Raw genomic sequence first — 23,670 nt, forward strand, 5'->3', positions numbered from 1 at the left:
CAACTGCTAAAAAATTCACAATTCTGCTGGAGAGGCATTGATGTGAAACGCATTGAGATAAAGATGGAGACATCTGTGGGAGGGATGTAGAAGTGATAGAGAGAGAGAGGGAGAGAGGGAGAGGGACAGAGTGTGTGTTCAACTTTCTCCTTCATTCATTTTCATCCAGTCCGTGACTGACGTGACTTGCGTGTGGCTGCCAGGTGAGTGAAATTTGACTTTTAACTCTTTGGTGCGTCTGCTTGGGCTCCTAATGATATGATTGAATATGTGTTTCTTCTTCTTCTCTTAGTGCATGCTTTATGTTATATATATTAGGTTTTATTGACTGATTCATGAATTAAGCCCATGATTTCTGGCCACTTACCTGGATGAGGTTGAAATGTTATGTGCATTTGATATACATTGATATCTATTTGTATATACATTGATATCTATTTCTATCTCTGATAATGTGTCTCCATATAGATATTGAGAAATAATAGCTTATTATTCCTGTTTGTTGTTTGGATACTTATAAAATCATGTTTCTTCTTAGGCCTGCATAGACAAGGTTACTGTTATCACACCTCTACTGAAACTTTTCGTCCATCTAACATGCCTCAATGCAACATGTACAAATCTGTTGGGTGAACCTCACTAAACCTGTAAAGTCATAATTAACTCCAAAATGAAACAAGAAAGAAATCAGAAATAATATTTGGGATATTAAAGGTGTGTCCCAATTCACTTACTTATGTGTTATTCTATGATGTTTTGTAGTATAAATAGTCCGAGTAGTGTTTTCACACACAAAATCCCCAAAAGAAAAAATGCACTTTAAATATCCTGAAGATGCACTTAATTAACCGAAAAAGCAAAGGTTGGAATGTTGGACGCTTCGCGCATTCACCTGACACAGCTTTAGTTACGTAGCGGAGGGGGAGGGGCTATCAGACCTCGAAGTTGATTGACAAAATAACCTTATAAAATTCACACACTACACGGTTGAGTACATAGTTGCATCAAATTTCCTACTTCCCACTTCTGAAGTTGTGATTACGAGCTTGTCGCATTCAAGTGCTTTGTTGTCGGAAAGAACGGAAATCATGGAGGACACCGGGTTTATTCTTGCCTATCTATTGGGAAAATTGTATTGAAGCCAAAATGATATTTAGCTCCCATTCACTGACAACCATATAAACATTCACCATGCTATGTATATAGTCAGCTTGCTGACAATTCTGGAATTTCAGTCAAATATTAAAAATTTTCGTTGTGTATAAAACATACAATATGCTTCAAATGGTTATTCATATTGTAAATATGCACTACTTTAACGACAAGACAAGGCGATAGCTGTTGTAGAAAAAACGAATAAATAATTCCAGTCACAGCAGCAAAAGTCCTCCCCTCCGCCATGTTTAAAGTTTGTGGCCCGCCAAACTTGTGAATTTGGCTGTTAAAATTATTCCCAAGCTTCCCAGTGATATGACTTGAGAGAGCGTAATGTTAAATGTTTAACTAGAAAACTTGTATTTGCGATAATTCTGATTGCACGTGAAGGCAGCATAAATTCGCTGTGTTTAGTGCGTCATTTGGGATGCAACTTAAGATTTAAATTTTTATTTTTTTTATTTTATTAGTTTAGTTGTCATAATGCAAAAAATCCTAATGGTCTTCAAATAGGTTTGTCTTTATACAAAATATAATTTGTTACATTTTTGTTTTGATGTTGAAGTGAAATGTGGCCTAGCACACTAAGTCTAAAATTTTCATATGCATTTTTTCGTATTCGTCATTCGGTGGCTCTGAATTTTCAAAACGCCCCTCAAAATGCTTGCTAGTAGCTACGGATGTGAAAAACACAGAAAATCGAACCCGATCCCATTTTTTTATGACGGATGAAAGTTTCGGAGGCAGTGTGTAACGTGATTGACACAACGTGAGGTCATATTTATTTTTTAACGTGCGAAAATTTCGGACTCGGTGTGCATCTTATTAACGGAGTTGTTTAATGTTCTGCTAATTCTTTAAAAATTGCTTTTGCAAAACATGTTTAGACAAAGACTCCAGTCATATCAGTAGCTTAATAAAAGCAGTTTCATTTTACATGTAGTGGGTCACCTCATGGAGGCTGCCATATTGAGGTCACATGACCAGCCGAATAGCTACTACTCAATTTATCTCTATCACTCACTAATATTACTGTTAATTTAATTTAGTAGTTAATTTTCTAACATGGACCCCTGTTGTTTTCTATTCCAGAAGCCTCATCTGTGTGTAGTCATGATTCGGGCCATCTTTCCCTTGAGTGTTCTTACCTTCACACTCCTCTTTTTGTGCACGGATGCACGTCCCGAATCGCCTGTCCGGTCAAGGCGTGCTCCCGCTGCCAAAGTGCGACTGGCAGGTATCGGCCACAGAGAAAACGAGGGACGAGTTGAAGTCCTGCACAACGGGACGTGGGGCACCGTTTGCGACGACGAGGTCGACATTAAACTCGCTAATGTGGTTTGCAGGGAACTGGGTTTCCAAAGTGGCATAACATGGGCGCACAGTGCCAAGTACGGAGAGGGAGCGGGTGAGTGAATTTCTCTATTAAAATACATGGCATGTGGGTTATGAATCTCTTTTGACTCAAAAATTAAGATTTTGTCATAATTTACTCACCGTCATTGTTGTCCCAAACCTGTACGCTTTTTTTGAAAGCCTCCATGCTCCAATTTTGAGTTTTTGGGTGAACTATCCCTTTAAGTATTTTAAACACTTGCTGTCTGAGTAGCTGAGGTTTAAGAGTTTTAATCTCTGTTATTTTCACAAGTAACTGTGGATTATGTGAAAGGCTTGAGCGCAATTGCGTATGAAGGCGCATTGCTGTTTTAAATAGCTGTTTCACACTAGTGCAAGTGCACAGAGCTACAGTTCTTTACATCGCCCAAATCGCTCCCTGTAATTTCACTTTAAGGCAGCTATAAAGATAGCCACTAACCCAAAGCATGTATAACACTTAGTTGGCAGGACAACGTTGTCATTAAAACTAAAACAAACCCTTCAGACAGCTTCACCAGAGCTCTTTTGTAATGTTTTTGTTGGTGAAACTTCTTTCCCATATTAAAGAAGTTTTGTGTAAATGAAGTCTGCAGACTTTTGCTGTATACTTATGTACCTTTTCTTAAAAAATGTCTTTTATGACAATAATTGAACTATTGGTAGTGTCTCGCTTAAAAGTAGTTCACCCAAAAATTGTCCTTATTTACTCATCCTCATGTCGTTCCAAACATTTATGACTTTCTTTTGAACACAAAATAAGTTTTAATAGTGATTGCTTTATTTAACGATTTGAGACTGAAGCTTTAAACTTAAAAAAATGTCAAAAGAACCATAAATGTCTCACAGAAGTGGTCGGTGCAACTTGTATGTTGTATTTCAAGTCTTCCAAGCAGATATTATAACTGTATGCTATGAACAGAACAAAATTGAAGTCATTATTCAATGATAATCTTCTCCTTGAATGTTAATCAACTTGAGAACCATACTCTGATTCTTAAGTCTGATACTAAAATGAATAATTCAGGGCAGTTTTGAACTGGATTGTCTGATTAACTGAAAATGTTTTACTTAAAAGAATGATTAGTTTATTTTTCTTATTAACTTTCAAATATCAGGGTTTCCAGTGAATAACGACTTCAATTTTGATCTGTTCATCACACAAAACGTATGACATATGACTTTAGAAGACTTGTAATATATTTGTTACATTTGAAAAATACATTTGAGTTGTATGGACTTATTTTGTCATAATTTTTTTTTTCAAATTCACATTTTGTGTTGAAACGAGAGTTATTCAGGTTTGGAAAGATATAATTCTGTTCCTTTAAAGTGCCTATATTATTCCTACTTTTGTTTCTGGGGTCTCATATTATAGGTTTACATGCATCCAAGGTAAAAAAAAACAACAAATAAAAACACTTTATTTTTCTCTTAATATACATTGCAGCATCACCTTTTTTCTCACAGTGTCCGAAATGATTCGATCAAGAGTCCGGTGTCTCTAAACCCCTCCTTTCCAAGAGATTACTCTGCTCTGATTGGTCAGATGGCCCAGTCTGTTGTGATTGGTCTACCACTTACAGCGCATGTTGGAAACAAAACGTCCTTTACCATAGAATGATACCAGTATTGATGCCATCGATTTTACCATATCAATTCGAACCTGATCCACATACTTTGGAAGTGCATGCAAAGTGGATTGCTTTTGCAGCGCAGAAAACAGTGTCTTCTCGACATGTTGACAACACGAACCAAACTTTTCCAGGCCTCTACTACAACTACAGTGTTTGAGGGCAGATCAAAGTAGACGTTGTTTGTGGCATCCAATGAGGACTAACGGATGGCTTTATGCAAATTTGTTACAAACTTACATTACGTAGGTTCAAGTAAGAAGTAAGGTCCTGCATACACCGGATGTTAAGATGCGTTTTGGTTGATCGGATCACAAGTGGATGATGCTAAATACAGATGTAAACAGGGTCTAAAACATTTTGAGCTTGTCCACTTTCAACCACTTTCAGTGGTAGTCGAAAACGCATTCGACCTCATTGCTTTTGTTGTCTTAACGCTCATGTGGTTAAATGCGTTCGAACAGCCACAAAAGACCGCCTTCTCTCCTTCTACTGACCTAATGCGTAAACATGGGAAGCACGCTAGACAGATAGGATTGAAACTTTGTCGGATGAAGACCCAAGTTTGGTTTAAAAACGAAAAATGTACCAAGCACAATGTTCTCTCACCATTCCTGATTTCGAACACAAACTGTGTTCGGCGTGGGCTTGCGGCTATCAGAGCAGAAACGAAATCGGCTGCCCTCCGTGTTTTTTTCCGTCATCTCCGGTCACATTCATATGTAAATTGCGCAAAAAAACACATACATTTACCTGCCAATAGATCCTCCCCTCGAAGAAATCAGGACAGAAGTGGTTGAAAGTGGAAAAAAGACAGCAGGTGTAAACGGGAATGTGTCTCTCTCATCTACTGATGATCTGATCGATCAAAACCCATCTTAATACCAGGTGTAAACACGACCTAAGACTGGAATCACTGACGACTTGTTTCAGGCAGTTCAGAAATGGTTTGGGAGACAATAACTCCATTTGTTGTGCAGTTTGATCTTTGAAACTTTGCAAGACATTTTACATTCACAACCAGCTATATTACACACTACATGAAAGGTAATATCATAAAGCATAATAAGGGCATTTTAAGACCTATAACTGATGTTTTATTCATCTAGCGCTTTTGTAACCTGTAACATCTGCCACAGGCCCCATTTGGATGGATAATGTGAGGTGTGAAGGAACAGAGAAAACTCTGAAAGACTGCAAGTCGAACGGGTGGGGTGTTAATGACTGCAAACACACTGAGGATCTCGGGGTGGTCTGTAGTCCAGAGAGAAGGCTGGACCAAGTGCATCCTGGAGTCACCAGAAGAGGGCACACCATCGCTCTCAGACCAAACACAGTCACCTCCAACCGTTGGCAGGACATTTACTCACATGCACATCTCAGGCAAGGCAATGGACATTCCCAGGATCATACCGGATGGGATCAATTCTCCAGACAGCAGTTTCATAATCCGGTAAACAGAGAATGAAGTAGATCTGAAATGCTTATGATTAACTCTAAACCGAATCCTGACCTTGACGTTTTAATCCATAAGTAATCTCATCTGCATTTTCTTTAAATTTTGATTTAGCTGGAAATTTAAACAAAGCATTTATTCATCTTTATGTTGTTCCAAACTCATCTTACTTTCCTTCTTCGGTGGAACACAAAATAATACTTTTTAAAGAATATCCTACTTGGAATCTAGTGCACTTGTTGCAATTGGCCACTTTTTCCAATTCTTTTATAGTACTTTTCTGCCATTTTTATGCATGACACATGAAAGAAGGGTTTGAATCAATATGAGATGTTTCATTGTTGGGCAAACTTGCAGGTATGCTCATGAGAAAATGTTGTGTTTTCAATCTTCCTCTAGTCTGCCAGTAGGGTGAGGATTGAGGAAGTCCGTCTCAAGCCAGTCTTGATGGTTACAAAGAGGCACACTCTTGTCACGGAGGGTGTAGTGGAAGTAAAGCATGCTGGGAGATGGAGACAGGTGTGTGATAAAGGCTGGAGTTTGAATAGCAGCAGAGTTGTGTGTGGGATGCTTGGCTTTCCTGACGCGGAGAAGCCCAACATGAACACCTACAAGTGAGTCTTGCACTTCTAATGAAAAATACAACATGTGCACTGGCATTATTCTCTGAGGTTTTGGTCCTGAGATAATTAGTATTATATTAAAATCCAACATTTAGTTCTAATTCCCTGTTATTGGATGATATTAGTTGTGTGAATTGTATTGTGTTAGTACAGGGTTTCCCAGACTTTTGACTAATAACATAAAATCTAGTCCAGACTGCAGCATATTCTGTCCAAAAACTGCCCACTTGGACAGGAAAAGACTGTCTGGTTCACATATAGCAGAACTGTATCAGCCAGCAACAGATTTATTTTAACATGCTGTTTAAGTAAGGGTAAATACAGGTAAAATTTGGTTAAATATTGATGTTGAATCAAAAATTCTAAATTTAGGGTCTGTTTTGTTTTTGAACGTTTTTTAAGTCTCTTATGCTCACCAAGGCTGCATTTGTTTAATAAAAAATACAATTAAAAGAGTAAAATTGTGAAATATTATTAATTATAACTACAGTAACTACATGTAACGTGTAAAAATTACAATGTAAAATAAAGTGTTACCAAATATTTTATAGTATAAAAGTAATTTCTTGAAAAAGGATACTTCTTAATAATTTCAATTTTAGTATAATTTAAGAAAAAATATATATAGAAAGACTGGTACCTGTTATTCAAGGGATCCTATCTTTATTTCTTTTTTTCCTCTTGTTTTGTTTGTTTTTGGATTTGCTATGTTTGTTGGACCACACAGGATGATGTGAGGATGATATTGCAAGTAGAAAAAGTTCATTTCTAAGCACAAAAAGATGTTTGTCTCTGCATGTAGTGGAAAGTCAAGTCAAGTCACCTTTATTTATATGGTGCTTTTTACTATACAGATTGTATCAAAGCTGCTTCACAGTGAAAACATGAAAATAATACAACAATACTAGTTTGTTTCTAGAAGAAAATTGCGTCATCGTCCACCTTAAGTAAGGCAGATCAGTAATATTGTTGAATAATAAATGTCCCCAACTAAGCAAGCCAAAAGCCAAGGCAACAGTGGCAAGGTACCAAAACTACATCAGGTGACAGAATGGAGAAAAAAAAAAACCTTGGGAGAAACCAGGCTCAGCCGGGGGCCAGTTCTCCTCTGGCCAACGAGCAGTGAATGATTATGATTCGGGCAGCATTACAGGTCAGAAGTCAGATTGGATCAGAACATTCAGAATATTTATCTAGTTCCATCTGGTTGGAAGTCGGAGTCATCACGGCGGTATGGGGACGACTTTGTTGAGGATCAGTGCTGATGGCTGTCGTGTCGATGAGGCCTTCACAAGGCTGATGAGGCTGGCACCTCAGGGATGCGTCATGGATGGGTCCAGGCGCAGGTCCACCCCACCATCTGATCTGGATACGGCCCGGATTCAGCTGACTTCAGTAAACCGTGAAATAAACAGAAAGACTAACATTAGCATAGATGCCATTCTTCTTATGATGTAACGAGCACATCAGCTGTTATAGGAAGTGTACCCGGTTCCAGCTGACCTAATCTATGCAGCCTAATAATCATTTAACTTATTTGAATAATAGAAATGTATAATGTTCTATACGAATGCCAGGTAAAATAGATCCGTTTTTAGTCTAGCTTTGAACTGACAGAGTGTGTCTGCTTCCCGGACAATGTTAGGAAGTCTGTTCCAAAGTTTTGGTGCTAAAAAGGAGAAGGATCTACCGCCTGCAGTTGATTTTGATATTCTAGGTATTATCAACTGGCCAGAAATTTGAGATGGCAGTAGACGTGAAGGACTATAATGCGTTAAGAGCTCGCTCAAGTACTGGAGAGCTAAACATTTATACAGTGTTTAATAGGGAGCCAATGCAGTGATGACAGAATGGGGCTAATACAGTCATACTTTCTGGTTCTAGTAAGAACTCGAGCTGCTGCGCTTTGGACCAAATGGACTTTGTTTATTAAGCGTTCAGGGCAACCACCCAGTAGAGCATTACAATAATCTAGCCTTGAGGTCATGAACGCATGAACTAACTGTTCTGCATTTTTCATTGAAAGCATATGTCGTAATTTAGATATATTTTTAAGATGGAAGAATGCGGTTTTACAGATGCTAGAAACGTGGCATTCAAATGAAAGATTGGTATCAAAAAGCACACCCAGGTTGTTCCTAACCGACGACGAATCATCCATCAATTGTTAGACAGTATTCTGGGTTAATACGTGCAGAGGTTTTTTGCCCAATAATTAGAAACTCTGTTTTTTCAGAATTAAGTTGTAGGAAATTACTAGTCATCCAAATTTTTATATCAGCTATGCATTCCGTTAATTTTGTGAATTGGTGCGTTTCGTCGGGGCACGTAGAAATATAGAGCTGAGTATCATCAGCATAACAGTGAAAACGAATTCCATGCTTCCTAATGATATCTCCCAAGGGTAGCATGTACAGGGTGAACAGCAACGGTCCTAGTACTGAGCCTTGTGGTACTCCATACTGAACTTTTGATCGATATGGCATCTCTTCATTTACTGCTACAAACTGATAATGGTCAGATAAGTATGATTTGAACCATGCTAGTGCAATTCCACTAATGGCAACATAATTTTTGAGTCTATTCAAAAGAATGTTGTGGTCGATAGTATCAAATGCAGCACTAAGATCGAGTAACACTAATAGAGAGACACAACCACGATCGGATAATAAGAGCAAATCATTTGTAACTCTAACGAGAGCAGTCGCAGTGCTATGATATGGTCTAAATCCTGACTTGAAATCCTTGCAGATATCATTTCTTTCTAAAAAGGAACATAGTTGTGAGGATACTGCCTTTTCTATTAATTTTGACAGAAAAGGTAGATTCGAGATCGGACTGTAATTGACAAATTCTGTAGGATCAGGTTGCGTTTTTTTAATAAGAGGTTTAATAATAGCCAGCCAAATATGTATAAATAGCCAAAGATGAATTAATGATATTAAGAAGAGGATCTATGACCTCTGGAAGCATCACTTTCAATAGCTTAGTTTAGGATAGGGTTTCAATAGGATAGGGTCTAACATACATGTTGTTGATTTAGATGATTTAATGAGTTTAGACAATTCTTCCTCTCCTATAGCAATGAATGAATGAACAGGGCTCGCAAAATTTCAAAGTCGCTGGTAGGCCTTCGGGCAGGCACTCTTCAGATTTTGGTAGCCCAAAATGAATTTTACTAGCCCAAATAAAAAGAAAAATTTTAATGTAGAAAATTGGTTAGGAGTAAAAACATCAATCAAAAACTTTTTCAAAACACAAATATCAACAATTGGATATAAAATAATCAAATTAGAATCATCAGTACAAATATGCATCTGGTTCTAACTGAACTGAAATTTGTGTGACTAGTATGGAACATGAATCAGTCTGTGTCAGATTTTGAAATCAACTGAAGTGCGCAGCTCCGTTGTTTTAAAGTCTGACAACGTTAAAAGTGTTAATTTTCTGATGGAATAATTCACATATTGAAGTGTAGCAATAAATAATAATAATAACAATAATAACAAAAAAACAGACTTTTTTGAGGCAAGTAAATGGTGCTCTAATTACTTTATGCTGTTTATATTGCAGAATATATGATGGTCAAGTCATCTTTATTTATGTAGCACTTGTTACCATACAGATTTGTTTGTTTCAAAGCAGCTTTACAGCGATAGTGTGTTAGCACATGGATTCAAACATTCTGGCACGCAAATTATTCATGTGAAAGTGGAGCTTTAATTTTTATTGATCATGTGTATAGGTGTAATTTGCGGGTGGGATGGGTGGGACATGTCCCCACCACTTTTTCTAAGGATCGATATTGTCCCCCACCACTTTTTGAAACATCATGAGGCACGGATGTACCTAATACAAATAAATAAAACATCTCCAGTTAACTAGCAGAGCATTAATTTAGTTGCTTGCACTACTTGCGCTAAAATGTGTTGTTTCTTTCAATCAAGCTGAGCCCTCGTTGCCGCTGCTATCAGTTGCATGGATACAGTGTTCCCTTTCGAGAGGTCTCTCGTATTGCGTAAGGCTAGCTTACGCTATGGGAAAACTCCTTTTCTTGAGAATATTGAAGGCAATTTTTTAAAATGCAGTGCAGCTGCATAGCATACACAGATGAGTGACTAGCGCGGTCATTGGCTGTGCTGCTGCAACTGCACAAATCTATGGTGAGGCGGCTCAGACGCCCTAGTGTGTCAGAGCCCGTCAGAATGGGCGTGGCTTATGGCTATATAAGCACCCATTCTTTGCCAAGGAACTCAGATTTTATCTCCTTCAGCGAACACTCCACTTCGCTGATCTCTGGATAGAAGCCTTCGCTGCCATCAACAAACTTTCAGCGGAACAAGCCTTCTGCTTCGCAGCCCTGAGGACGCCGGCTTCCTGGGTTCACCGGACGCCTCCTTCAGCCTGCTGTTCTGCTGTGCCATCCGGCGCGCCATATCCTTTAACGCTAGTGTGCTCACCGTCGCGTCACATTTTTATAAGAGAGCTAAATTTCCGAGGAGTTGCTTCAAATGCCTCGCACCACCCGCGCCTCATGCTGAGGCCCTCTTTGTGAGGCCCTCTCCCGCTCCATCAACACAAGCCAGCACGAGAACGAGCATCGATAGAGAGCTTCTCCGCGTGCTCACCAAGGCCGTTGAAAACCTTGGGTTCGAGTGGTCTTCGCCCGATGAGCCCGCGCGCAACAGGCTTGATGAGTGGTTCCTGCAGGGGCACCGGCAGGCCCCTCAGCAGAGACCCTCCCCCTTCTTCCCAGAAGTGCACGACGAGCTGACGAAATCGTGGAAGGTGCCACACTCAGCTTGATAAAAGCCTTCCTTCTCCTCGACGTTCTCTACCGTAGACGGCGCTCTGGAGAAAGACTATGAGGTGATTCTTCCCCTCGAGGAAGTGGTGGCCGCACACCTTTGCCCGCCCACCGCTACTGGATGGAAAGCTGAAGCGTCGCATCCATCCAAGCCTTGCCGCGCCACATCAGCTCTCGCTGACCGTGCATACGCCGCCGCTGCCCAAGCTGCTTCGGCGCTTCACACCATGGCTATCGTCCAAGTTTTTCAGGCCAAACTTCTCCGCTCTTTGGACGAGTCTGGACCTGAACCGGAAGCTTTCAGGGATCTGCGCAGCGCCACAGACCTGGCCCTGCGAGCCACAAAGTCGTCAGCCCAGGCGATTGGACGAAGCATGGCCAGCTTGATGGTGCTTGAGCGGCACCTATGGCTTCATTTGACTGACATGGACGCAGATAGGACAGCTTTTCTGGACTCCCCTATCTCCACCACTGGTCTGTTCGGCCCAGGGTTCATGGAGCGCTACACTGAGGCTCAGAAAGCGTTGCAAGCTATGCGTCACTTTCTCCCGAAACACTCCAGCTCTGCTTCTGCCTCCTCAGCAGGTAAAATCAGCGCCTCCGGTCTCCCAGCCCCGCCCAGCGACTGAAGTCCGTCACCACTCTCGCTCTGCAAAGCGCCAGCAGTTCCCTGAGAGACGGGGACCCCGACCAAAGATTGTGTTGGACCCCGAGCCTCGTAAGCCTTCCTAGCCTTAGGAAGAAAGAGAGACAGTTTGAGTCCCGCCGAGGCCGGACCACTCTCCAAAAAGCGTTCCACACATTTCCCAGTCCCCTCTTTTCAAGCGGCTGGAAATACCGACGTTGCAGTATATGGGTCTGTTATAAAACACACACACCTGCAAACAAACGCCATTTTTACGGCGACACAAATAAAGCACGAAAAGAGCTCTTTTCTGTCTGTGTCATATGTAGGTCACGTGCCCACGATAAAGTACGCACAAGCACTGTTCCCAAAGTATTAACCTCTCCTCCAGCTCACGCTGGGGATGCAATAAATGCAGGTCATGTGCTCACTATACAGCACCCCTGCACACAAGCACTGCCACCACAGTACCAATTCTCCCCCCAGCTCGTGCGGGAGATGTAATAAATGTAGGTTGTGTGCCCACTATGAAGTACGCACCCCTACACATGAAAACTGTTCCCACAGTTCTCCCTCCGGATTGCGCTGGAGATGTGATGAAAGGTGATGAAAAACTTTTCCACTTGTCTTTAAACCCTATATTATTTTGCGGACACCACTTAGAAAGTGAAAGATTCACCTCCTCTGTTGGTTGGAAAAGCAAGTCTGTTTCCCTTATCTCTGTTCCCCAGGCACCTTTCACAAACTTGAGCACTTAAGCAATGATTAAAAGATCTTTCAAACGTACTGATGCTATCTAGACCCCAGTGCTAGTGAAATGAACGGTCTGTTTCTGAACGCTTAGATTTAAGTAAGAAGTCTAATATTCCTGCTGATTGTTATTGGAAAAGGACATCAGTTTAAAGCCTTCAAAGTGTCTGTTGTTGGAGAAAGAGTTTCAAGTTTGTTTAATGATTTTATTGACATTGTCACCCTTGAACTTTCTCCTGCCTCCTCACAGAGTGTTTCCAACCAAGCTGTACTTTCACAGTCTTGTCTTTTTTGATCAGTTATTTTAAGTATGTAAAGAGCAGATTACTGTTGGGAGTTTCTGGGCTAAATTTCACCTCTTAGCTCTTATTCTAAAAGGGCATTTATACAGGTTGTCTATCTGCATAATGGGTTTATACATAATAACAGTGATGGTACCCTGAATGGTTTCCTACTTTTCTATTAGTTTACTCTCATTGGGTTAGACCTACCTACATAGTCACTGTCACAGTTATGTGCAGTTTGTCTGAGTTATCATAGACTTTTAGTTTGTTTTCATTAATTCTCATGTTCCTTTGTTTGATTTTCCGGCCGCTCCTTTGTTACCATGGTCACCATCATTATGAATTTGTTTGGTTCAGCTGTGTTATATTAATCATCTTGTTTGCGTCACTATATAAATTGTTCCCTCGTGTTCATTCTCTGTCTGGTCTGTCTTATGATTATGTGTGATGCCACCTTCTGTTTACCTTTTAGATAATTGTTATTAAACTCATGTTTGAACTTTATTCTTCTTATTCTTTGGGGTGCGGACTGGTGGGGCAGTGAACCCGAGTCAGTCCTAGAGCTCCTCCTGTCCGATTTTGGGGATAAATCGGGTCTATTGGAGACGTACAATATATTTCTTAGGTGCGCCGAAAGAATACCACAGTGTAATCACCATGGGAAAATCTCAGAGTAAAACTGGGAGCTGTGAAAAATATGATACATGCCAGATGAGAATTTTATCTATGTATCATATCTATGTATTTTTACTGTAATTCCTTTTATAACTGTTTTAATTTTCTTTGTTTTTATTTTGGGATTATTTTAATTCCTTTCTGTGTAAAGCACTTTGAATTACCATAGTGTATGAAATGTGCTATATACATAAACTTGCCTTGTCTTCATCTCTCTGCCTGCAACAACTTGTGACTGTCAGCCTATCATTCACCTACTCGCCTACCTATCTTTTCACCTTCCAACCCCTTTTTTAACCTACTTTACTTATCCATATATCCACCAACCAACTTGCTGTACTTGCCCATCTAAAGTATCTATCTACCTTCCTATATATTTTCTTCCCCTCCTACCTGCTTACTTGGATAACTGCCTATCATTTACCTAATTGCCTACATATCTACCTATTTTTTTAACCTTCCTTTGTACTTACCTACCTACCTTTTTACTTGCCTAACTACTTATAAACCTATCCACATTATCCATCTGCCTGCATACATATACACCCCTGCAACCTAGTTACCTACCTATTAATCTTTTTACCATCCTAGTTATCTACCTACTTACCTCTTAGTCAACTACCTATCATTTACGTAGCTACCTATCTTTTAACTGTACCTACCTGCCTACTTAGTCTACTTCCTACTTACCTACCTATTTTTTTACCCTCCTATGTACCTACCTACCTCTCTACCAACCTATTTTTTACACTCCTGCCAAACTGCCTACCTACCTTTTTACCTACCTAAATACTTATCCTCCTATCTACCTTCATTCTTATTTTCATCCCTCTCCTGTCTACCTACCTTCTTGGTTAACTATCTATCATTTACCTACTTTCTACATATTTACCAGTTTTATCTACCTACCTACCTTTACCCAAACTACTTATCCACCTATCCACCAAATCTACAGTATTTGCCTACCTCCCTTCTTATTTTCTACCCCTCCTTCCTTCCTACCTACCTACCAATCAACCTTCTTATTTGTCTGTTGCACAAGCACATTTTTATTTCATGACCATGCAAATCCATTTAACTCTGAGCAGGTTTTCTTAGTTTAGTTAATAATTTGGTTTGAAATAGAGGCATTCAGAGGCATTTTTTTGAGTTACCACACTCGCAGCACAACTATTTTATTCCCATCTTGTGAATGGACTTTGGCCGTGCTGGCATGCCATCCCATGTGTTCATTATAAAAAGCACCACCTTAATCTTATGGGTCTGCGGCCTAAAAGCTTTTTTAGGTTTGTGCTGGGGCGTTATAAGTGTTGTAAGTGCTTTTTGCTGATGATTCTTCTAAGGTCTGTCTGCTGCTGCATTACAAAATGCCCCGATAAATGTGCTTTTAAATTTGTTATGCTCTAAAAAAAAAAAAATCTTACCCAGCAGAAAAGATCGTTGACAGGTTTTTGCTATCTTTTTTTTTTTTTTTGGGCTTTGTGCCTTTTTTCCTGAGAATCCTAATCTTGAGGTCACAGGAACACCTAAGCAAGCTTTTGTTTATGCATGACTCAAAGACATGCCACAAACAGCAACTTGAAGATGCTGTTTGAACTTAAATTAGAGCTTATAGAGCTAGCTGTGGTTTTTGTGGCTTACGTCCTAGAGAATCTCCATTTGGCTCTTCCTCGTCTGTGAGCGTGCCCAGTACCTGACCTCACCATGTATTACGTGCATTTTGTTAAGTCTCCAAAGAGCACCAGACTTGGCAGATGTACTGAAGAGCGATCCCTCACGCTCCCACTCAGCGTCTCAGAGATCGCGAGTCACCCCGCCCTGACACTGCTTCTTCTGGATCCTCAGCTGAAGATGCTGTAATTAAATGTTGGGTCCCTCAGAAGATTTCCACGTTTCTGGCGAGTAAGGGAAAGACAGATTACAATTATAGCTGCGCCCCATAGGCTGCTGTGTCAGCAGGACACACTCTGTCACCGAGGAAACTGAAAGACTTAAACCACAATAAGGAAATATCCTTAGACGAGCATCTCAAGAAATGAAATACAATATTTTAATGGTTTGGATTCTGGTCGTCGGTCTAAAGCAGTGGCCCAGTCAGACTGTGTTCAGAAAGAAAAATGACCTTCTATATTTATGGAGTTTGTACTGTAAATTTTGGCTCAGTCATTTAATTGCAGGATTTAAACTTATTTTAAACAAATTTTCAGTTCATTGAGAATCACCTTTGAGGGTCAAGCACAATAATCAGTTTAGGCATTCAACATTCGGTGTTATATGTTAAATATATGACCTGCACTTAGGAAATAATTGCTAAGGCAATTTAGTTTCATGTTTAGTTTCAAGTAGGCAAGTTTCACACTTTATATATATATATATATATATATATATATATATATATATATATATATATATATATATATATATATATATATATATATATATATATATATATATATATATATATATATATATATATATAAGTGGATTTTTAATAACAATCAACCCTGGAGACACCCTGGCTGGTGTTATCGAAACCTTTTCATGAAAACTTGCGTCCTTGTATTGTATTATGTCATGACTGTTGAGATTGGTCCTTAAGATGTACTATATTATTTAGAATGTTCTCAATATATCAGAGATTTGAGTGCCCTATTGCTTAAATAAATGCTTAAACAGCATTTCAGAGAGAGAGAGAGAGAGAAAGAGAGAGAGTGAGTTTTGTGTGTATGTAGACTAATGCTTAAAACAGTGGCATGATTGTTGTCTCCAAACAGACCAGCTCTCTCTATCATTAAGTTTTCTTGGTTCAGCAGTAAACCAAGGGTGGAACTCTTGGACTAATTACATGAGCAGGTGGGTATTTCAGTGCCAGCCACTATAAGACTGTATATATATTAGTTATTGTAAAGCATCTCTTCATGTTCAGAGAACTACTTTTGATATATAAAATGACAACTTCATATATAAATTATATGAAATTATTTATTTGAATTCCAGCTGTAAATGATCATTTTTAAGATGGAGTTCTGTAGCTTTAGACACGAGTTACTAGAATGTTACTCGGCTACAGAATGTCATATGGAAGAAACATCCAGAATATTTTATGAGGTCATTGAACTGGAGATTCCACACAGCAGTTGACTTGTTTCTTTTCTGTTGACTGATATTCTCTCATGAATTTTACTCGTTAAGACGCGTCCGTCAGGAAATTGAGATTATTAAATCTGGATTGAATTTACATATTTTGAAAGTCCTTATTAAAGCAGACATTTGATAAACTATTTTGTGTGTGTAGTCAGAAAAACAGATTCTGCTAAATCAGAGTAAAATCCTTTGGGTTATACCAGCACGAATCTTTAATAACTACCACATTTAGTTGGACAGACAGTGGATGATGACAGTGATTATAAAATGTGTCACTGTGATGACAGGTGCATTAGAGGGCAGGTGTTCATGGGTGATTCTCTCTCTCTCTCTCTCTCTCTCTCTCTCTCTCTCTCTCTCTCTCTCTCTCTCTCTCTCTCTCTCTCTCTCTCTCTCTCTCTCTCTCTCTCTCTCCCCCTCTCTCTCTCTCTCTCTCTGAGTTTGTTTTTGGGAAGTCTTACTGTGCCCATTCCGGGATACCAACATGCCAGTGGAAATATCTGTTTATAGAATGTACATATTTGAAAGCCAGTTTAGTGGTATATAAAGTTAAAACACATGTTCTTTGATGTCTGTGTCTGTGGGCCATACATTTTATTATTATAACAGCAATGTAAACAGATGGATCTTTAGTTTAAAGTATATTGAATAAAGACACAATGGTAATGAACCGGTTTTTACTCACTATAACTGCCTCCTAACGACAAAATCTCATGTGGTTTAGGGCTTTCAGTACATTTATTTTGCCTTATTTCCAGTGTAATAAGTTTTATATTATTAATAATATTTTTATATTATTAACAGCATCATGAATTGTATCACATGTCAGATGTTTTCTATTTACAGAAAAATATGGGATAAAAAAGTCAAGGATTCAACAACAAGGTGAATTTAGTTTACTCTTCTTTTCCGAACATCTACATGCACACTAAAGCACGTTTCTTTACATCAGAACATCTTATTACTCTTAATTTAACTTAATATACTAATGCCCTTGTGAACTATGTTGTCTCCTAGATTGAGTCAGATGACCAAGAAGAAGGGATTCTGGGTTGAGAAAGTACATTGTCTGGGTACAGAGCCCAGCCTAGAGAAGTGTCACACCCAGCTGTCAATCCCGCGAAGCCCCGCCCCCTGTAAGAACGGTCGCCATGCTGTGGTCCGCTGTGTCCCAGGACCGCAATTTGCTCGTATGTCCTCTGGCAGACCCCAGGCACCTCACCCTGTGCAGGTAATCCTTGAAACATTTAGACTGTTCAGACTGCCAGCAAAAATCAGATTTTTTGCATTTCCAGATTTAATCCAGATGGGTTTTTGAAAGTCTGGACAGGAAAAAAACACATGAAATCTGAATTTTTCAAACCTTATTCAAAGCACATTTGTAGGTGCTTTGAAATGCGATTTCAACCAGAGTTTTACAGAACGCGTCTCAATCTGGACACTCTGTCAGCTCAAATCGGATTTCAAATTTTCTTTTGCATCACTCTTAATGTGACACAACGATAACGTCAAAGTCGGTGACGGAAATGACGAAAATATTAATACGGTATTCAAACGTTATGTCCAAAGATTTATTATCTAATATTTAAGATATAAAAAAATCTACGTTTTTAATGTTTGTATCAGAATAACCAATTTGTCCCCACTCATCATCATTACATTTTAATGGTTATACTGAATACATAACTCAAATCACTTAATAACACTAATAATTACTATAATCTGGAACCTCATTATGCCATTATTGAAATTAAACTTTCTATTCATCAAATAGTCCTGAACAAAATGTATCAAGGTTTCCACTAAAACATTAAGCAGCACAACCGTTTTCAATGTTGATAATAAGAAATTTTACTTGAGAAAAAATCAGCATATTAGAATGATTTCTGAAGGATCATGTGACACTGAAGACTGGAGTAATGATGCTGAAAATTCAGCTTTGCTATCACATGAGTAAATTACATTTTAAAATATATTAGAATAGCAGTGAATTATAATAACATTTCATAATATTACAGTATTATTTTACTGTATTTTTGATCAAATAAATGCAACCTTGGTGAGCGTAACAAACTTTTAAAACGTGTACAGTTGTAATGTACCGTTTTGTCATGGGTTATAAACAGATATTTAGGGTTGGGGCTATTAGAATTAACCATTGAAAAAAAAAAAAACATATTGGTTGACCACTAATCTGAAGATTTGGGAAGGCAGTCCCACTGGTGGTCCTCAAACGTCTATTGTGGTTATAATAACCCTGGTATTTTGGGACTGAGGTGGAAAATTATGATTTCCTGAAAGTAACCTTGTCAATCTCTTTTCTCCTCTCATAGCTGTCAGTGCGCCTGAAGTCAGGGCCACGTCTGGGAGAAGGCAGAGTCGAGGTTCTACGCGAGGGGAAGTGGGGAACTGTGGTTGACCACCAGTGGGACCGTATCTCAGCCAGCGTGGTGTGCAGAGAGCTGGGCTTCGGCTCTGCCAAAGAGGCTCTTTCCGGAGCATACATGGGTCAAGGTGAGAATTACAGTAGTTTAAGCTTAAAGAAATAGTTGACCCAAAAAAAATGATTTGTTATTATTTACGTACCCTCATTCTGATCCCAGTTGGAACTACTTGAGGGTAAGTAAATGACAGATTTTTCATTTTTTCCTTCAATCTGCCAATATGGTGTTTTTGGGAAGAAGGTGATTCATAACTACAAACATGGTTATTATACTGAGTTTGGCACATGATTCCAACGAAGTCTGAGTCTGAGCTTAATTGGAAAGCTCTGCTTATCTGCGGGATACGCCTGTCTGCAGCTGAATATGAAAGCAGTCTATGACGTGACATGAGGATGTCTCGCATTATGTGAAATCACACTCTCCAGACGCAAAGCATGAATGTACCGTACGGGAATGACGATTCTTTAAGCCAAGGAACTTTCCCTGAACTTTCTCTGCCTCAGATCCACACTGCATGTGAGTTTATTTAAGATGACTGAGACAAAACTCAACGCTGATCTGTATTCCGAGCGGCATCTCTTCTCTTTGGCAGAGCAATTATCTCATCCGGTCAGAGCGGAGCGATGACAGTAGCAATCTATTGAAGACTTCCAGATATCACACTGATGAAAAACACAGCCAGTAATGTTGTGCAGATTTTTTTTTTGTTAGTTTTTTTTAAAGGAAGGAAGTGAAATGACGTTTGACTCATAATGATGTTTTATCAGGTGCTACCATTCAAAGAACTGAAATGATGAAATGTTGATTTATGGATTATGATAATTTTAGGGGTCTGTTACTTTAAAAATATAAGCTGTAATGCACCAGTAGTGACTCATATGAAAATACAGACTTGAAATGAATCTGCCTAAGGTTGAGTACTTTCATCTAATGAAAATAATCCAATCAAGGTTTTAATTTAACATTCGCCAAGTGCCAAATTCTGTAAGTACAAATAGGCTATGTAATGTGTTACTTGTCTGTTACTGGCTGATTTTCTTTTTTAGGAATGGCAACTTCAAAATTAAATTCAAAGCAAGTTAAGTACCTGTTAAGTGGTACCACTTTAGGCTTATTTATACACATGGATGGAATATTTCTTGCAGCACCCTTACAAAAAATAAGTATACTTCAAGTTCATTTTATTAAGTATTTTTAAGTAAAGTTCAAGTATATTTTTAAGTATACTAATATCAGTGTACTAGAAGTATACTTGTAAGTGTACTATTTCATTACTACTTGGGACTAAATTGGCCCACTTTTTAGTGTATAAATTATACTTTTAAGCTTTAAATATAACAGTAGTAAATGTTGAATACACAGTTTACAACTACATTTTTCGTTTGTACTGCAACTATCCTACAGTACAAGTTAACTTATAGGTATACTGATAGTTTACTAGTTAAATACTTGTAGAACACTTTTTAGTTTATGAAAGTACACTTTGAAGTATACTCTCAGTAAACTAGTAGTTTAGTAGTTTTATACTGCAAGTATAATTGTAAGTTTTCTTTAAGTGAACTTATCATACTTATAGTTTACTATATATATATTAATTTTGCACTGAGTATACTACTATGTTCCTATTCGTATACATTTTTATACTTGAAATTTTCTTAACTGTACTTTAAGAAGATCTGAAGTAAATTTCTATGTACACTTCCAGTGGACTAAACAAAAATTCACATCACATTCACTCAGAATTAAGAACATGTATGTTTTCATATTGATTCATAATGCAAGTTTATAAGACCGTATAAAACTGTGAAAGAAGTATTTAATAGGCTACTCAAACAAAAGAGTAAACACAACTACAAGCCAAGTATACTTAGAAAACTTAAATAATACTTTTGTGTATATCTCGATCAAAAGATTGAGTAAAAGTAGAGGCCAAATATCTGTATAGGTCAAATATACTGAATTTGCTGTCAGTATAAGTCAAGTATACTTATATACTTCATGTTTTAAGTATATTTCTGATAAATACATAACATTATTTTTAGTTTAAAAAAGTAATAGCACACTTAATAAACATCTTTTCTTTGTAAGGGTAAGTAAGCTAATATACACTACTGTTAAAGTAGAAAACAGTTATTTTAAATTGTAATACAGTATTACTGTTTTTACTGTATTTTAGTTTAAATAAATGCAGCCTTTGTGAGCATAAGTGACTTTAATATATCAGATTTTATGATTGCTATAACACAAAGAAAAACAGCTTAATCTCATTGTCATTGAGACAAAAATACATACATTTGAAATAAAACAATAATGTAAATTATAGTTTAATGTTGGTTAATAAATATTTTTTGTTGGTACATTTTCTTAATCACCCTTCATCGGCAGGTGTGGCAAAAAAAAAAAAAAGAAAGAAGCTATTTTAGAAAGTGACTACACTTGCTGATTTTTGAACTCACCCATTCGGATGTAAGACCACTTGAGATCAAATCTTATGATTTCTGTCCATCTGTAGCATCGAGGTCTTTAGGTATTTAGATGTCATGTATAATTTTCCCATTGCAGCCGAGGCCACAAAAACATATAGTGAGTGAAAAGAGACACAAATTAGTGTTTCAATGACAGAACAGAGTTGGACTGTTTGGGACAGGCAGTAAAAATAGGAAATCTGTTGAGATGGGCTACATGTACCAGACTGTGGTTACCACATTTAGAAATGATCCTGAATAATAGTGTTGTTACAGTGCTTATTGCACTGCCAGATTTTTCCAGACATTTAATATAACATACAGGGATAGTTCACCCAAAAATGAAAATTCTGTCGTCATTTACATCATTTTGGGGTGAACTATCCCTTTAATGTGCTTTGTGGTGGAAACAAGTTTGAAAATTGGATGTCATTGTGGCTGCATTGTGGAGCACATTCTTTCTGTGGATTTTTTTGTTCAGAAATGTTTTTATGGTGGAGTTAGCATGAACCCTGTATGACAGTGTAGATCTTTTAAGGCCAATGCGGCGTGAAGCAACAAATTCTGTTGAGGCGTTCTCTAAGTCTGACCTCCCAGTAAGTAGTAAGTAAGCGTTTCTGAAGTCCCTCGATGACTTTATGTTTTGAGATTTGTTTGAATGCAGTATCAGCTGCTTTTACTTCAGTCAGACACTATAGACAAGGGATTTAAAGTCACGTTCACCGGTTCACCTTTTGCTTTACTGGCAAAATGTATAAGGTGAGAATATATTTTTGTATGCAGTACAACACTGAGTTTTTCCTCTGGCTTGGAACTGATGCTGACACATGCACTTGGCTAAGAGGAAATATTTCTTATATAGCAATTTAATCTGCTCTTAAAATAGGGCTTATAGTCATTCCATGAAAGGAAAACACCATTAATGCGGAATATATATATGTTGTTTTATTCTAGGGAGAAGAAAATTTGCCGTAAACCACACTCCAGTGAAACTATTCACTGCAGTCAGTCACAGAACCACTCCCTTTCCTTCAGCCACTTCTGGAATACTTACTTATTTACTTGCCTTTTTGTGCATACACGGTTTTATATTTATGCTAAGATTTTTAAAAAAAGTAAAAAACAAAAAAACAAAAAATTTTTTTTTTTATTTCAACAAGGAAGCATTCAATTGATTAAAATTAACCGTAAATCCAATCACAGTATAATGTTCATAATTTTTTTTTAAATGTCCACAAAAATATTTAGTTTTCAGCACTGATAATAATAACAATAAATATATTTTTGAGCACCAAATCAGATTATTAGAATGATTTCTGAAGGATCATGTGACACTGCAGACTAGAGTAATGATGCTGAAAATGAATCTTTGCATCAGAGGAATAAATTAAAATATAGTGACATAGAAAACAGCTATTTGAGGTTGTAATAATATTTTACAGTATTACTGTTTTTGTTTTGTTTTTCTGTATTTTTGATTAAATAAATGCAGCCTTGGTGAGCATTAGAGGCTTACTTTAAAAACATTAACAATCTTAGTAATCCCAAACTTTTATGGTAGTGTTAGTGTATATTTATTTTGTAACAATATATTATTCTTTATTTATATGTATATCTATATTTATATAGTAGCACATGACACAAAGAAAATTTTTTGATTGAGCCATTTGAGTCTAAATTATGATGTCATCATACTGGAGAAATTACATGAACAATAATTAGACGTCTCTTGCATTTCTTCTTTTTTTCTGTAGTCGATCAATGGGTTTTTCAATGACTCTTAACTTTTACTTTTGGTCTCCACTCTTTGCTTAAATCCTTGATTATATATAATATTCTCCTTGAGGGAACATTTCCATATTAATCCTCATGGTTTTAGCCAATCTATAGCAATTTGCTTCAGAAGCGAGGCCAAATAGGGTGCTGTGTTTGCTTTTGTGCTCTATCATTTTTGCTTCAAAACTAAACAGCTGGTCATTATTTCTACTTCATTTACCCAGCATGTATTTCTGAGATGGGGACAAACTTTACAATTACTCTTCCACTAATGTTTCTGTGGTACAGTTATGCTGCAGATTTCACATGCTTGTGAGATTCATATCTGAAGTTTTAGCACACTGCTCACATTGGACTCTGATTTCGACCGTCGTCACAGTAAACAAAGAGGGAAATGAACTGTGACATCTGATACTTTTTATCAAGCTTTTTATCTCCATAGAACCTCAAGAATGTGA

At 37.9% G+C, this 23,670-nt stretch overlaps 1 protein-coding gene across 1 annotated transcript in view; it reads left to right on the forward strand.

The window, feature by feature from the left end:
- loxl4 (lysyl oxidase-like 4) overlaps positions 1-23,670 on the forward strand; it is a 40,821-nt gene continuing 17,151 nt past the window's right edge. Inside the window, exons 1-7 of the mRNA XM_079855142.1 lie at positions 1-203; positions 2,248-2,563; positions 5,303-5,616; positions 6,019-6,233; positions 17,374-17,412; positions 17,545-17,758; positions 18,861-19,041. Of these exons, the coding sequence (XP_079711268.1) occupies positions 2,269-2,563; positions 5,303-5,616; positions 6,019-6,233; positions 17,374-17,412; positions 17,545-17,758; positions 18,861-19,041 (1,258 nt within the window). The 5' untranslated portion in view covers positions 1-203; positions 2,248-2,268. The remainder of the gene's footprint in view (positions 204-2,247; positions 2,564-5,302; positions 5,617-6,018; positions 6,234-17,373; positions 17,413-17,544; positions 17,759-18,860; positions 19,042-23,670) is intronic.

The sequence above is a fragment of the Squalius cephalus genome (assembly GCF_949319135.1).
Source record: "Squalius cephalus genome assembly, chromosome: 21".
In the NCBI taxonomy this organism is placed as follows: domain Eukaryota; kingdom Metazoa; phylum Chordata; class Actinopteri; order Cypriniformes; family Leuciscidae; genus Squalius; species Squalius cephalus.